This window comes from Jatropha curcas, chromosome 9 (assembly GCF_041381405.1).
Source record: "Jatropha curcas cultivar XTBG-Jc1 chromosome 9, XTBG_Jcur_1.0, whole genome shotgun sequence".
Classification (NCBI taxonomy): domain Eukaryota; kingdom Viridiplantae; phylum Streptophyta; class Magnoliopsida; order Malpighiales; family Euphorbiaceae; genus Jatropha; species Jatropha curcas.
Genome location: NC_143159.1, coordinates 26278616 through 26295918, shown reverse-complemented (window position 1 = coordinate 26295918; position 17303 = coordinate 26278616). Strand labels below are relative to the sequence as shown.

The following is a 17303-nucleotide window of genomic DNA, read 5'->3' as shown; positions in this document are numbered from 1 at the left end:
TTAGATCTTGCACAACCGACTGTAGAAAATTGTCTAATTTAGTTTCTATAAGAACATGTCTTTGCTTATTTCTAACATTTTTTTTTTTTTTTTGCTTATTCCATAAGAACATTGAAATTAATTTTATTCCCAAGCTCCTAATTTTACCCAAAGGATATATGAACATGAAATTTCTAATTTCTTAATACATTTTGCAAACTTTGTATAAAAATATAAGATTTAACTTCTCGTATAAAGTCGAGCTTCTAATAGTCAAAATCACATCAATTTCAACCTGTAATTTTGGGCATATGACAATCTTACATTGTATCAAACATTAAACATACATTAAACAAAAGAGATGCATAAATATTCATAATTTGACTTCTTTCAAAACTTTAAGAATTTAAATTAATAATTCTCAAAAAAAAAAATTAAAGAATAACTTAATATTGTTAATTGTTGTATTAATTTTTTACTTCCTTTGAACTTGTTGAGTTTAACAAAAAAAAAAAAAAAAAAAAAATACCATATGGAAAACAAACTCTTTGGAAAATTTTATGGTGAAAGATAGACCCTTGATTTTCCTATAATGGAAGGTGGTGATGATTAGGAGAATAAGGGGAATAAGGTGAGGTGGAGACAAAAGAAGGAGGGCTATTGTTATGATGAGCCCTGTTTGGGGTCCTTGGGTTCACAGGACTTCTTGACCTTGAGACCATTGTGCTGTGACCATATGCCCTTTCTCGAGAGGTTCTAGGTCCTTTTTCTGCCCATCTAAGCTCTGCCTGCCTTACACTGCTTGGATAAGTTGAACAACACCCTACGTTTCCTGCCCTTTTTATATACCTGTGGACACATATATGCGTTTTTTTATTCGTTAGGAGGTTGGATAAACTAAAATAATACTAACTACATAAAATGGAGGTAGCCTTTTTCATGGTCAAGAGGACTTGAACTTGAGATTTCCCACTTCAAGTAAAAATACCAACCAGATCACACGTTATTAAAAATGTTTTTTTTGTTAACTTGTTATAATTTATATGAGATAATGTACATAATCTATTTTATTTAAATATTTTTATTTTTATTTTTTTATTATTTTAATTGTTAATGTCAGGACGGCAAAGTTTAAATTTTTTTTTTTGTTTTTACCTTTTTTTTTTCTTTGAGGATTTATGTCAGGACGGCAAGGTTAGTCCAATCTTCTTCATTTTTTTTAAAAAAAATTTTCAGAGTAATTTCGTTCCTTTCCAAATGTAAAGTACAAGAACTGATTTACTTAACTCTATTTTATTTTTCATCTTAGCATTCTTTAAATTATATTTCTGAAATTAATATGAATATTTTTTTATGATAAATACATTATTTTTTTACATTTATTTTAACTCAAAAATCCATTTATTTTATTTTATTATTCAAATAAATTGAGTAAATGCTGCTAATTAATTAGAAAAATAAAATTAAGGTAAAGGGAATTAGATTATATATATTTTTTTTAAAAAAAATTGAGGGTATATTAGCTAGGTTGAAATAAGGGTTAATGATGCAATCGACATTTCCTTAGATTATGAGTTCATAGATTTGGCCTTTCATGCATTAATTACTCTATTATATAAAAGTTTAAATTTAATATAGTATGCAAAAATTAATATTATTATCATAAAAAAAAATTTATAACTAGTCCATTTTCAAATCTCTAAAATATATATATATATATATATATATATATATATGAACCTAAAAATTAACCCTCTTCAATCAGCATGGTTATTATTTATAAAAAGAAAAAGAAAAATATATATAGGAGATAAAATAAATGATGAAAATATAAAAATATATGTTACCTTTGACTAAATCTTCTTCCCAAACATTGAATGCATTTTCTTCCTTCTGTCATCTCTCCCATTCCTATGCTCACGCAGTTCCTGCAATACACCCTTCCACAAACCTGTATGGAAAAACCTTCTTAGTCTTCATGGAATTCACAATATATATATATATATATATATATATATATAAATTTCACAGTCTCTTATTAGTTTTTATATTAGATTAGATATACCAAGCAACGATGCCTGAAAATATAGATGTAAGTAGAGCAAACAGTGCATATATTAGAGTGAGGAATCCCCGGCCGGCGAGTTCTTCCTGATGGGAAGTAACACAAACTGACCTCACAACAAAAAACTTCCCCACTTGAATGAATCTATTAGGAGTAACAATGAGCAACAAATTCAAGCAACACAAGCTGTCCTAAATCATACACAATCAAAAATAACATTCACCATATGAACACAAATCTTTTTACGTGGAAAACTCCTCCGGTGTGAAGGATAAAAACTACGGGACCTCTCCTCCGGTCCAAGGAAATAAAGTTCACTATCACAAATATTGTCTTACAGCTTACAGCAAGATACAACCATAAAAAATGTAGCTATACCACAAACAACCATAAACAAATGTGTAGCAACACAATAGAGTGATCACAAAAATACAGTTGCTGTTCTCAATACATTTAAAAATGTTCTACTCATCCAAAGATTAAACTGATCAGCCAGAATCAAGAGTTGGATGTTAGGAACAAGCTCACCAAAAATCAGCTCAATCCGACAAAGGATGACTGCCGAAAACGCTGAAGAAGATGAAGCTATGCAGAGTTGGAAGCAGAACAGGATAGCTTCGGATTCAGACCCAGAACTCACTCTCTGAACCTCCAAATCAAAATCCCTACGGTGAGAATCAAGAACAGAGAGCAAAGAACAACATACCAAAAATCACAACGATCCAACGGTTGGAACTCTGGGAATCTCCAGAACACGATGGCTGGTGCTGGATGGGGCTGTGCAGAAAATCCCTCTTCTCTCCTCTGTTTTTCTGTTTTTCCTCACACGGTTTTGGATGAATGTGTCGATCACATAGCAGCCAAACATATCAAAATATGGATATTAGTTGAGGGGCAATATTGTAAAACAATAATTAGTTTAGTGGACTTCAAAAATATGGGCTTTTACCACATAGGAAGGGAACCCAAACCCAACAATTCTCCCCCTTCCCGACTATGTAGAAGAGGTGCCCAAACCGGCACTCAAACGGCATATTTCAAACTTCATTCTTGGTAGAGACTTTGTGCACATATCAGCACCATTATCATCCGTATGAATCTTCTCAAGCTCAATTGACTTAGAATCCAAAACATCACGGATCCAATGATATCTCACATCAATATGTTTAGATCTACCATGAAAAGTTGGATTCTTACCAAGATGTATAGCACTCTTGTAACATCCCTTCTCGGTCCACCCGTAAACCTGAATAAACCGAGTCGAGACGCTACAAACTGGATGACTGTATGTCCTATCATGCTGACTTCATACTGTATATAGAAAATACTAGCATGCTGATGCTGATAACATTAATAATGTATATAATATTTACAAGACATGATACTGTTTACAAAATGAATTGGGCCCAACTGTGTGCCCTGTACATGCCATAAAAAGTATAACATGAGTATCTACCCTGAAGACCGAGTCTTCTACAGATGAACGGCAGCAGTTGTAAACGGACCCTCTACGGACCAGTCTCAAAACCTGCGAGTTAAACAGGTAACTCGCTGAGCAAATAAAGCTCAGTGGATATCTCAACAAGGAAAGAAACAATAAAGCACATACTTGTATATAAAGAACCATGTAGGCACATAAGGCACATATATCATGATATCTTTCATTTATCTGTATGATTTATGCAATGTTATGTCCAGATATCTGTATGGCTCCATAAGGTTATAGCGAAACCGAGGTGATAAGAAAAACTGTATAAACTGGATGAATACTGTATACTTGGCTGCTATGGCCCATATAATCATATCCACTCAACGGCCTGTAGCCGGAGTAACAAACTGTATGAGGCGCAGATCTGCTATCCGATGTCGCGACATGGCCTTATCGACATGGTTTCTACCTAACCTCAATGGAGCATAATGTTGGTATGTCAAGAATATAACACAACATCATAGTAATAGTTCATCACTTCATAAATTATAATGTTCATATGATTTCACATCATTTGCATGCTTGCATGTTGTTTTAGTACATGTTCTCATGATATATTTTGATGCTAAAATGATTGGAGGCATATATGGTAAGCAAAGGAATACACTTGCATTGAAATTGAAGTCCAACAATGCATGAAAAACAAAGTCGCGAGCGCGCCTTGTGAAGTCGCGAGCGCGTACAGTGCCATATAAAAGACAGTGTGTTATCGGGCACAAGTCGCGATCGCGTACTTGAGAGTCGCGAGCGCGTACTGTGTCAATTGAGAGTCAGAGAGTTTGAAGTGGAAGTCGCGCACGCGCAGTGCAAAGTCGCGAGCGCGCGACGTGCTTCCAGCCTACGCAGTGCCAGATCGCGACGCGTTTCCAGCCTGCGCAGTCTGCACTCTTTTGATCATAACTCGCAATATACAACTCCAATTTGGATGATTCAAAAATCCATGTAAAGCTAACACATAGAGGAACAAAAAACTCTTCTATGACACTTCCTAATTCCATCATTAAAAGGGGTCAAAATCAAGATGAAGGTCTCCCCTGTTTTCTCAACATTTCCAGTCCTCCCACTCAACATGAAGCAACATATTGTCTCATCATCAACACACCACACAAATTCCATGCAAAGCAAATAGAAAATGAAAAGAGATATCAAACCTCCACTCCAAAAACTTAAGCTCTTCTAGCTTCTCTTCTCTACACTCTTAGAACTTCCTTCACCTATCCATAACAATTCTTGTCAATTATCCACAATATAACTCAAAGAGGTTGCATAACACAAAGCTTCAAGATATACTACTTACTTGTTGAGAATTGAGGTTGCCTTAATGCTTAACTACCATGAAAATGTTTGAAGCAAGGAAGGGGATGAAGAAGATGAAGATAAACATGAAAAATGGGAAAGTGAAAATGATTTTTACGGGTAGGCCATCAAAATAGATGTGAAACTTACTAAATGAGACCTCAAGTGTGAAAAGGCTACAACTTAATACCCAAGCTTACTCTTTTAGTGCCATTAAATCCTAATCCTTACACTTTGCTCTTTTTCTCTCATTCAAGTAAGTCCTCTAATAATCCCATTCTACCCCAACCGGGTTTGGTTCAGCTCAACGCAACTCGACTCGACTCGACTCTATGCAAAGACTCGACTCAGTAGGATGTCACAGTTCTCCCCTCCTAAATATAAACTTCGTCCCGAAGTTTACCTGTTGTGAACAAGTGCGGATACTGTTGTCGCATGGTTTCTTCAGATTCCCAAGTTGCTTCTTCCGTCTTATGATTCCTCCAAAGAACTTTTACCAATGCTATTTTCTTGTTCCGCAATTCTTTAACTTCTCTTGCTAGGATCTGAACTGGTTCTTCTTCATAAGTGAGATCCGGCTGAATTTCAATCTCTTCTGGTGATAACACATGTGATGGATCTGATCTGTATCTCCTTAACATTGAGACATGAAAGACATTATGGATTCGATCCAAGGTGGAAGGTAACGCTAGGCGATAGGCTAATGGTCCTACACGTTCAACAATCTCATATGGACCAATAAACCTAGGGCTAAGCTTACCCTTTCGTCCAAACCTTAGGATCTTTTTCCATGGTGAAACTTTCAGAAAGACTTTATCACCGACTGAGTACTCAATATCCTTTCTCTTTAAATCGGCATAGGACTTCTGTCGATCACTTGCTTCTTTCAACCGTTTTCTGATGAGTCCCACTTTCTCTTCCGTTTCTCTAACCAAATCTGGACCCAAAATCTTCTTCTCACTCAGTTCTGTCCAACAGACAGGTGTTCTACATTGTCTACCATACAATGCCTCATATGGTGACATTTTAATGCTCGATTGATAGCTGTTGTTGTAGGCAAATTCCATGAGAGGTACATATCTGTCCCAACTGCCTTCAAATTCTATAACACATGCTCTCATCATGTCTTCCAGGATCTGAATGACTCTCTCTGATTGTCCATCTGTTTGAGGATGAAATGCAGTGCTGAAATGTAATTTCGTTCCTAATGCTTCCTGCAGTTTACCCCAAAACTTCGATGTAAACCTTGGATTACGATCCGATATAATGGATGATGGAACTCCATGTAGTCGAACTATTTCTCTAACATAAATATCTGCTAACTTGTCTAGAGAATAGTCCATCCTAACTGGTAGAAAGTGTGCGGACTTAGTTAATCTGTCCACAATCACCCATACTGCATCATGCTTCCGCTGCGTCTGAGGTAATCCAGTTACAAAATCCATCGTGATCTGATCCCATTTCCATGTTGGTACTGTTATTGGATGAAGCAACCCAGTTGGCAATTGATGTTCTGCTTTTACTTGTTGACACGTTAAACATCTTGTTACAACATTGCCGATGTCTTTCTTCATGCCCGGCCACCAATAGCCTTTCTTCAAATCTTGATACATCTTGGTACTACCGGGATGCATTGTATATGGACTGTTATGAGCTTCATACAGAATCTTCTGTCTGATCTCCCCTATCTGTGGTACAACAACCCGGTCTTCATAGAATAAGACTCCACTGTTATCCAATCTGAATTTCCCACCATGATCTTCCTGTACTTGTTTCACCCATAGTACTGTTTGTGCATCTTTCTTCTGTGCTTCTACAACTTCCTGAACCCAAGATGGCTGTACTTGCATCTGTGCTAGAATAACTCCCTGTTGTTGTAACTCCATGCTAATTCTCATTGCTCTCAAAGCAAACAATGATTTTCGGCTAAGGGCATCAGCTACCACATTAGCTTTGCTCGGATGATAATTAATGACATAATCATGATTAGCCAGAATTTGCATCCATTTCCGTTGTCTTGAATTCAAGTCCTTTTGTGTCGGTAAATATTTTAAACTCTGATGATCTGTGTAAATGTAACACTTTTCACCATACAGATAATGCCTCTCATACTTTAAATGCTAGAACAATGGCTGCCAATTCTAAATCATGGGTTGGATAATTCAATTCATGTGGCTTTAATTGTCTGGAGACATAAGCTACCACTTTCCTATCTTGCATGAGTACACATCCTAACCCAATATGAGAGGCATCACTGTAAATCTCAAAGTCCTTATCTGACACTGGCTGGGTCAACACTGGTGCTTCAGTCAACTTTTTCTTCAAAGTGTCAAAACTCTGCTGACATCTATCATCCCATTGGAATACAACTGCTTTCTTCAATAATCTTGTTAAAGGTGATGAAATGATAGAGAATCCCTTTACGAACCTTCTGTAATAACCGGCTAAACCCAGAAAACTTCGAACTTCTGTGACATTTCTGGGTGGTCTCCAATCAACAATAGCTTCAATCTTCTTGGGATCAACTCTGATACCCTCAGATGACACCACATGTCCTAAGAAAGAAACTTCTTCCAGCCAAAACTCACACTTACTGAGCTTGGCATACAACTGTTTATCCCTCAATGTCTGTAGTACAATCCGCAAATGTTTATCATGTTCAACCCTGTCTCTGGAATAGACCAAAATGTCATCTATAAACACTACCACAAACTGATCTAAATATGAATGAAACACGCGGTTCATGAGATCCATGAAAACCGCTGGTGCATTTGTGAGACCGAATGGCATGACTAAAAATTCATAGTGACCATATCGGGTCCTAAATGTAGTCTTAGCGATATCTTCTTCCTTTATCCGCAACTGATGGTATCCTGACCTGAGGTCGATTTTAGAAAACATACCTGCACCCTTTAGTTGATCAAATAAATCATCGATGCGAGGCAATGGATACTTATTCTTGATTGTCAGTTTGTTCAGTTGTCTGTAGTCAATGCACAATCTGAATGATCCATCTTTCTTCTTTACAAATAATACTGGTGCTCCCCAAGGTGATACACTGGGTCTGATAAAGCCTTTATCCAATAACTCCTGTAGCTGAATCTTCAACTCTTTTAGCTCGGCTGGTGCCATTCTGTAAGGTGCAATTGATACTGGTGCTGCTCCAGGATAGACATCTATGGTAAACTCCACTTCCCTCCTTGGTGGTAACCCTGGTAACTCTTCTGGAAATACATCTGGATAATCACACACTGTTGGTATATCTTGCACTTTTGACTGTTCTTTCTCTGCTTGTAATGCACATATCAAATATGCTTCACAACCCTTCTGAATTAATCTCTTTGCTGCCATGGCTGATATCACATTACCCAGAAAATCTCGCCGCTTCCCGACTACTATAATCTCTTCCCCTGTTGCTGTATATAATGTCACCCTTTTCTTTGCACAATCAACTATAGCCTGATGTCTGGATAGCCAATCCATACCCAGAATCACATCAAATTCTCTAAATGGCAACTCCATCAGATCTCCTGGAAACTCTCTCCCATGAATAACAATTGGGCATCCTTCGATCACTGTATGGGTTTTTACTACATCACCTAGTGGATTAGTAACTACCATACCCTGACTCACATATGCAACTTCTAACCCTTTAACCCAAGGTTTAGGTATGCTAATGTATGAATGAGAAGATCCAGGATCAATTAAAGCATAAACTGTATGATCACATAGAGAAAACTCACCAACTATGACATCTGGAGCTTCCTCCTCTTCCCTAGCTCGCATAGCATAAACCCTGGCTGGACCTCTAGTATCGGGTCTGTCAACAGTCTCTGATTGCTGTCTCTGCCCTCCGGAGCTCTCACCTCTACCTCTGCCTGCTATGAACTGTGTAGGAGTTTTTGCCCTCTTCGGACAATCCTTCTTCTGATGATCTGATGCTCCGCATATCCAACATTTACCAGTCACCAACCAACAATCTCCACCATGCCGTCTGCCACAATGCTCACAAGGTGGAAAAGGATAACCGGCTGACTCTGCACCTCTACTGGTGCCTCTACCAGTTCCTCTGCCGGAACCTCGACTACCACCGGCGGAACTAGCCACAACTGATACCGCTGGCATGTTAGCACCCCTAGCTGCGCCTTGGCTAAAGGAAGGTCTAGCACTAGCTGAACTACTAGCACCTCTGAATCTCTTACTTTCTGACTGATGTGGACTGGGTGCACTCTGAGTCTGGTCTCTCCTCTGCTGAGTCCGCTGGCGTCTGGTACGCTGACTGGCCTGAATTCGCTCTATCTCCTGAGCTGCCTCTACCAAAGCTGAGAACTCTCTGAATCTGGAAGCTACCACTCCCATCTGAATCTCATCATTCAGGCCTTCCTGAAACTTTTTACACCTTTCGGTTTCTGTAGCCACTATCCGCTCACCATACCGGCTAAGCCTCGTGAATTCTCGTTCATATTCTGACACTGACATTCTGTTCTGTCGAAGGTATAAGAAGTCCTTCCTTCTCGCATTTAGGTATGCCTCTGTGATAAACTTCTTCTTGAATTCATCCAAGAAGAATTGCCAAGTCCGCTGCTCTGTTGGTACTCGCTGCTGAACAGTAGTCCACCATGTATATGCTTCATCCATCAACAATGATGTAGCACAAATCAGCTTGTCCTCTGGTGTACACTGTAATTGTTCCAGAACTCTCGATGTCCCATCTAACCAATACTCAGCTATTTCTGGACTATCATCCTTACTGGCACTGAATTCCTTCGCACCATATTTTCGAAGCTTCTCCAATGGGGGCTTTCTTTCTCTTTCTACTACTATTGGTGCTTGAGGCATCACCCCTGCAATCTGTCGAAAAGTATCTGCGAGTTGCTTTAACAAAACCTCTTGACCTGGTGCTGCTGGAGCCTCACCCTCCACTGCTCTGGAGGCGTGTGACTCACTCTCCCCTTCTTGTGACATCCTCCTAAAAGAACAACAACTGCTTAGTTCATTAGGGTAGACATGGCATGTACACTATACTGAGTTATGAATGCAAGCCCGGGGAAACTGAACCTAGGGCTCTGATACCAAAATTTGTAACATCCCTTCTCGGTCCACCCGTAAACCTGAATAAACCGAGTCGAGACGCTACAAACTGGATGACTGTATGTCCTATCATGCTGACTTCATACTGTATATAGAAAATACTAGCATGCTGATGCTGATAACATTAATAATGTATATAATATTTACAAGACATGATACTGTTTACAAAATGAATTGGGCCCAACTGTGTGCCCTGTACATGCCATAAAAAGTATAACATGAGTATCTACCCTGAAGACCGAGTCTTCTACAGATGAACGGCAGCAGTTGTAAACGGACCCTCTACGGACCAGTCTCAAAACCTGCGAGTTAAACAGGTAACTCGCTGAGCAAATAAAGCTCAGTGGATATCTCAACAAGGAAAGAAACAATAAAGCACATACTTGTATATAAAGAACCATGTAGGCACATAAGGCACATATATCATGATATCTTTCATTTATCTGTATGATTTATGCAATGTTATGTCCAGATATCTGTATGGCTCCATAAGGTTATAGCGAAACCGAGGTGATAAGAAAAACTGTATAAACTGGATGAATACTGTATACTTGGCTGCTATGGCCCATATAATCATATCCACTCAACGGCCTGTAGCCGGAGTAACAAACTGTATGAGGCGCAGATCTGCTATCCGATGTCGCGACATGGCCTTATCGACATGGTTTCTACCTAACCTCAATGGAGCATAATGTTGGTATGTCAAGAATATAACACAACATCATAGTAATAGTTCATCACTTCATAAATTATAATGTTCATATGATTTCACATCATTTGCATGCTTGCATGTTGTTTTAGTACATGTTCTCATGATATATTTTGATGCTAAAATGATTGGAGGCATATATGGTAAGCAAAGGAATACACTTGCATTGAAATTGAAGTCCAACAATGCATGAAAAACAAAGTCGCGAGCGCGCCTTGTGAAGTCGCGAGCGCGTACAGTGCCATATAAAAGACAGTGTGTTATCGGGCACAAGTCGCGATCGCGTACTTGAGAGTCGCGAGCGCGTACTGTGTCAATTGAGAGTCAGAGAGTTTGAAGTGGAAGTCGCGCACGCGCAGTGCAAAGTCGCGAGCGCGCGACGTGCTTCCAGCCTACGCAGTGCCAGATCGCGACGCGTTTCCAGCCTGCGCAGTCTGCACTCTTTTGATCATAACTCGCAATATACAACTCCAATTTGGATGATTCAAAAATCCATGTAAAGCTAACACATAGAGGAACAAAAAACTCTTCTATGACACTTCCTAATTCCATCATTAAAAGGGGTCAAAATCAAGATGAAGGTCTCCCCTGTTTTCTCAACATTTCCAGTCCTCCCACTCAACATGAAGCAACATATTGTCTCATCATCAACACACCACACAAATTCCATGCAAAGCAAATAGAAAATGAAAAGAGATATCAAACCTCCACTCCAAAAACTTAAGCTCTTCTAGCTTCTCTTCTCTACACTCTTAGAACTTCCTTCACCTATCCATAACAATTCTTGTCAATTATCCACAATATAACTCAAAGAGGTTGCATAACACAAAGCTTCAAGATATACTACTTACTTGTTGAGAATTGAGGTTGCCTTAATGCTTAACTACCATGAAAATGTTTGAAGCAAGGAAGGGGATGAAGAAGATGAAGATAAACATGAAAAATGGGAAAGTGAAAATGATTTTTACGGGTAGGCCATCAAAATAGATGTGAAACTTACTAAATGAGACCTCAAGTGTGAAAAGGCTACAACTTAATACCCAAGCTTACTCTTTTAGTGCCATTAAATCCTAATCCTTACACTTTGCTCTTTTTCTCTCATTCAAGTAAGTCCTCTAATAATCCCATTCTACCCCAACCGGGTTTGGTTCAGCTCAACGCAACTCGACTCGACTCGACTCTATGCAAAGACTCGACTCAGTAGGATGTCACAACTCTGGCTATCACAAAATAAAACATACCTTTCCTAAGTAAAGCCAAGCTCATTCACAAACTTTTTCATCCATAGCAACTCCTTGCATGCTTCAGTAGCTGCAATGAACTCAGCCTCTGTAGTAGATAGAGCAATACATTTCTGCAACCTGGATTGCCATGCCACTGCTCCCCCTGCAAATGTAATCAAGTACCCAGAAGTAGACTTTCTAGAATCAATATCCCCAGCCATATCAGAATCAGTGTAACCACAAAGCATAAGCTTTTCAGACCCAAAACACAACTTCAAACCTGAAGTACCATATCTGAATATCCATTTAACTGCATTCCAATGCTCCTTACCTGGATTAGAAAGAAATCTACTAACTGTACCAACTGCATGAGCTATATCTGGTCTAGTACAAACCATAGCATACATCAAACTTCCTTCTGCAGATGCATAAGGAACTTTTTGCATGAATTCTTTCTCTTGCTGATTGGAAGGAGATTGCTTCACACTCAATCTAATAGATGTAGGGAGAGGTTTACTTACAGACTTAGCCTTAGCCATATTGAACCGTTGTAGTACCTTCTCAATATACTTCTCTTGTGAAAGCCATAATTTCTTGCATCTTCTGTCACGAATGACCTTTATGCCAAGAATCTGCTTTGCCGGGCCTAAATCCTTCATAGAAAAAGACTTGCTCAAGTCTTTCTTCAAATTCATAATTCTGGATGAGTTAGGACCTACAATAAGCATATCATCAACATACAACAGCAAAATGATAAAGTCATTGTCAGAAAAACTTTGCACAAAAACACAATGATCAGAAGTAGTCTTTTTGTAGCCTTGCTGAACCATAACAGACTCAAACTTCTTATACCACTGCCTTGGTGCTTGTTTTAAACCATACAAGCTCTTTTTCAACTTGCAAACATAATTTTCTTTGCCCTTCACCACAAAACCTTCAGGCTGCTCCATATAAATTTCCTCTTCTAAGTCACCATGAAGAAATGCAGTTTTCACATCCATCTGCTCAATCTCTAAATCAAGTGTAGCAGCTAAACCCAAGATAACCCTGATGGAAGACATCTTAACCACTGGTGAGAAAATTTCTTCAAATCAATCCCCTTTCTCTGATTAAAGCCCTTGACAACTAATCTCGCTTTATACCGTGGGGATGATGAATTCTCTTCATGCTTCACCTTATAGATCCACCTATTCTTCAAGGCTTTTCTATCTTTAGGAAGCTTTACCAGTTCAAAAGTATCATTGTCATATAAGGATTGCATTTCATCTTTCATAGCAATAATCCATTTTGTCTTCTCCTCACTCTCAACAGCTTCTTGGTAGCATTCTAGCTCATCTGCATCTGTCAACAATACATACTCATTAGGAGAATACCTTGTAGATGGAATATGATTTCTGGTAGACCTTCTGACTGGAGCCTCTTGTTGTCCCTCAAGTGTCTCATACTGATCATCAGTAGCATCTTCTACAGGAATATCAACCTCATCTGCCTCTTCAGTATTATCCTGAAGATCAACCTGATTTCTAACATCAACTGCAACAGGTGTTGAAGCTGACGGAACTGGATCTACATCAACCAAGCTGTTATTCTGAGGTTTTGGTTTCTCCACTTTGCCAATATCTTCAATAGTCTGATTTTCAATAAAGACCACATCACGGCTTCTATAAACTTTCTTCTCAATAGGATCATAACACCTATAGCCAAACTCATCTTGACCGTAGCCAATGAAGATACACTGTCTTGTCTTGGCATCTAGCTTGGACCTTTCATCTCTAGGAACATGAACAAAACATTTGCACCCAAATACCCGTAGATGATCATAAGAAGGCTTTTTACCATACCAAAAACTATCAGGAACATCGTTATTCAAAGGAATGGTAGGAGTAAGATTGATGACATGTGCAACTGCATACAATGCCTCACCCCAAAAGGAATTAGGTAGTTTTGCATCTGAAAGCATACATCTAACTCTCTCCATCAAAGTTCTGTTCATCCTTTCTGCCAAGCCATTCAACTGTGGAGTCTTAGGAGGTGTCTTCTGATGTCTGATACCATGCTCTCGACAATAAGAATCAAATGGCCCACAATATTCACCTCCATTATCAGTACGAACACATTTCAACTTTTTACCTGTTTCTCTCTCAGCATAAGTGTGAATTCTCTAAATGCACCGAGTACCTGATCCTTTGACTTTAACACACGAACCCAAAGCTTTCTTGAGTGATCATCAATAAAAGTCACAAAGTACTATGCACCACCAAGTGACTTATCCTTCAAAGGACCACATACATCTGAGTGTACGAGCTCTAACAACTCTTCTTTTCTAGAAGGAGGATGATGTTTAAAGGAGACCCGTTTCTGTTTTCCGGCCAAACAATGCTCACAAGTGTCTAACTCTCCACCTTGCAAACCAGAAAGCAAATTCTTCTTAGCTAGAATATTCAGACCCTTTTCACTGATGTGACTCAATCTCTTGTGCCATAATTCTGTTGAACTATCATTTTCAACTGCATTCACAAGATCTGTAGGGATGAGTAGCCAATACAAACCTGAACCTCTAAACCCTTTAGCCACAACCAAAGAGCCTTTATAAACAATGCCATGATTAAACAAATTGGTGCCATATCCATCATTATATAAAGTGTCACAAGATATCAAATTCAACCTCACATCTGGCGCATGTTTAACATTCTTAAGTATCAACTTCATACCAAGGTTGGTCACCACAGTTACATTGCCAATGCCCACTACTTTGGATACAGATCCATTTCCCATCCGTAAAGTTCCAAAATCACCAGGAGTGTAAGATGTGAAGAATTCTTTCTTTGAAGCAACATGGTGTGCAGCTCCACTATCAAGTACCCAAAGAATCTCATTGCTGGCAACATTAATCATACTTCCATCATGAACAACAGCCAAATCAACTGAAGTAGCAACATTGACACGATCACCATTTTCATCATTGCCATTCTTTTCTTGCTTGCCTTTATTGGATTTGTTATCCTTTTTCCACTTGTAACAGTACCGTTTGATATGCCCAGATTTACCACAGTAATGACATTCAAGGCTCTTATACCTTGACTTTGATTTACTCCTACTCTTGCTTCTACTGTTCTGATCATGACTTCTACTTTGCTTCTCCCCCTGTTTTCAGTAACCAAAATATCTGACTGTGATGTGGAAGCGCCCTGAGTTCTCCTTCTTACTTCTTCATTCAGAACACCACTCTTCACATACTGCATAGTTACAACACCATCAGGAGCAGAATTTGTCAAAGATACCCTAAAGTTTTCCCAAGAGTCAGGAAGTGTATTCAACAACCAAAGTCCCATAATGTCCTCATCAAACTTGACACCCATATTGGATAACTGATCAAAGATACCCTGAAATTCATTTACATGGTCAAGTACTGAGCTCCCTTCTTTGTACTGTAGGCATATGGCTTGCTTAAGTAAGAACAACTTGTTGTTACCAGTTTTAGAAGCATACAAAGATTCTAGCTTTTCCCACAAAGTTTTGGCATTTGTATCATTAACAATATGATTATATACATTATCCTCAACCCATTGCCTAAGAAAACCACATACTTGCTGATGCTCAAACTCCCATTCTTCATCAGACTTAGACTCAGGTTTATTAGTAGCAAATACAGGCAAATGTAGTTTCTTTAAAAATAAAAGATCTTTCATCTTTCCTTTCCAAGTGTGATAGTTTGTGCCATCCAAACAAATCATTTTGCTCATATTTACCTCCATAATTCAAACAAGCAAAATGCTCAATCAACAAAATAACTGCAGCTCTGATACCACTGTGATGGGAAGTAACACAAACTGACCTCATAACAAAAAACTTGCCCACTTGAATGAATCTATTAGGAGTAACAATGAGCAACAAATTCAAGCAACACAAGTTGTCCCAAATCATACACAATCAAAAATAACATTCACCACATGAATACAAATCTTTTTACGTGGAAAACTCCTTCGGTGTGAAGGATAAAAACCACAGGACCTCTCCTCCAGTCCAAGGAAATAAAGTTCACTATCACAAATATTGTCTTACAACTTACAGCAAGCTACAACCATAAAAAATGTAGCTATACCACAAACAACCACAAACAAATGTGTAGCAACACAATAGAGTGATCACAAAAATACAGCTGCTGTTCTCAATACATTTAAAAATGTTCTACTCATCCAAAAATTAAACTGATCAGCCAGAATCAAGAGTTGGATGTTAGGAACAAGCTCACCAAAAATCAGCTCAATCCGACAAAGGATGACTGCCGAAAACACTGAAGAAGATGAAGCTATGCAGAGTTGGAAGCAGAATAGGACAGCTTCGGATTAAGACCCAGAACTCAATCTCTGAACCTCCAAATCAAAATCCCTACGATGAGAATCAAGAACAGAGAGCAAAGAACAACATATCCAAAATCACAACGATCCAACGGTTGGAACTCCGGGAATCTCCAGAACACGATGGCTGGTGCTGGATGGGGCTGTGCAGAAAATCCCTCTCCTCTCCTATGTTTTTCTGTTTTTCCTCACATGGTTTTAGATGAATGTGTCGATCACATAGCAGCCAAACATATCAAAATATGGCTGTTAGTTGAGGGGCAATATTGTAAAACAATAATTAGTTTAGTGGACTTAAAAAATATGGGCTTTTACCACATAGGAAGGGAACCCAAACCCAACACTTCCACCTCTATCTTGGTACATAAAGTTCATGCTCATAATACTCATATCATCATCATATCCTCTACTAAACTCTGCATGCCCATGATGATGCCTTGGATGATCAGCATAAGCATATCCATGATGATGACCATATGATGATATATGCATGCTTCCCACATCATGGTGGCGGTGATTCTTGGTTTCTTGAAAGCCTCTATTGAAGTCGAGGCTAGGCAATTTTTTGAAAGAAGAGGGTTTGGTAGATTCGGCTTCTTGAATGGTTTCCATATTATTGGCTATGGATATCTTTTTTTCTGGTGAATTTGAACTTTCTTTTACAGCTGCAAGATCTTGAAATGTAAGGTTAACTGAATCATCTGGAATTCCCGAATACAGTTCTTCAAGATCCATCATTTTTGCCTTTGATAATCCTTTCGAGTCTCCCATTTTTCAGGGAAGGGAAAGAGAGAAGATTGATTGAATGAATGGTTAAAGAGAAGTTGGAATTGCAGATGATTATAAAGAGACAAGGCCGGACTTTAGAATTTGTACAAACAAGAATTATCAAATTAAACAAATCCCATTGTAATGATAAAAAAACTATAATCTGGGAGGTGAAATTTAGCATAACAGAATCCATCTTAGAAGTTTTTTTTAAAAAATATTCATAGGACTACCGCGTTGACCAGTTTAGGTTTAAGTCCAAAACTAATGGAAAATGTCAAAACTTAGAGAGAAGGGTGTCAGTTGCTAGGGTTTTACACTAATT

General features: G+C 38.5%; 1 protein-coding gene across 2 annotated transcripts; it reads right to left on the bottom strand.

The window, feature by feature from the left end:
- Positions 1-517: 517 nt before the first annotated feature.
- Positions 518-16981, bottom strand: LOC149493919 (uncharacterized). 2 transcript variants are annotated; one of them, XM_089725574.1, is made up of 5 exons: positions 16555-16981; positions 9265-9267; positions 2045-2130; positions 1827-1930; positions 518-828 (listed from the first exon to the last, which is right to left on the bottom strand). In XM_089725574.1, exons 1-5 carry the CDS (start codon positions 16979-16981, stop codon positions 567-569), a joined length of 882 nt encoding a protein of 293 aa, XP_089581700.1. In that variant the 3' UTR covers positions 518-566. The 2 variants fall into 2 exon arrangements, with proteins under 2 accessions (XP_089581700.1, XP_089581699.1); XM_089725573.1 differs by lacking the exon at positions 9265-9267.
- Between the last annotated feature and the right edge of the window lie 322 nt (positions 16982-17303).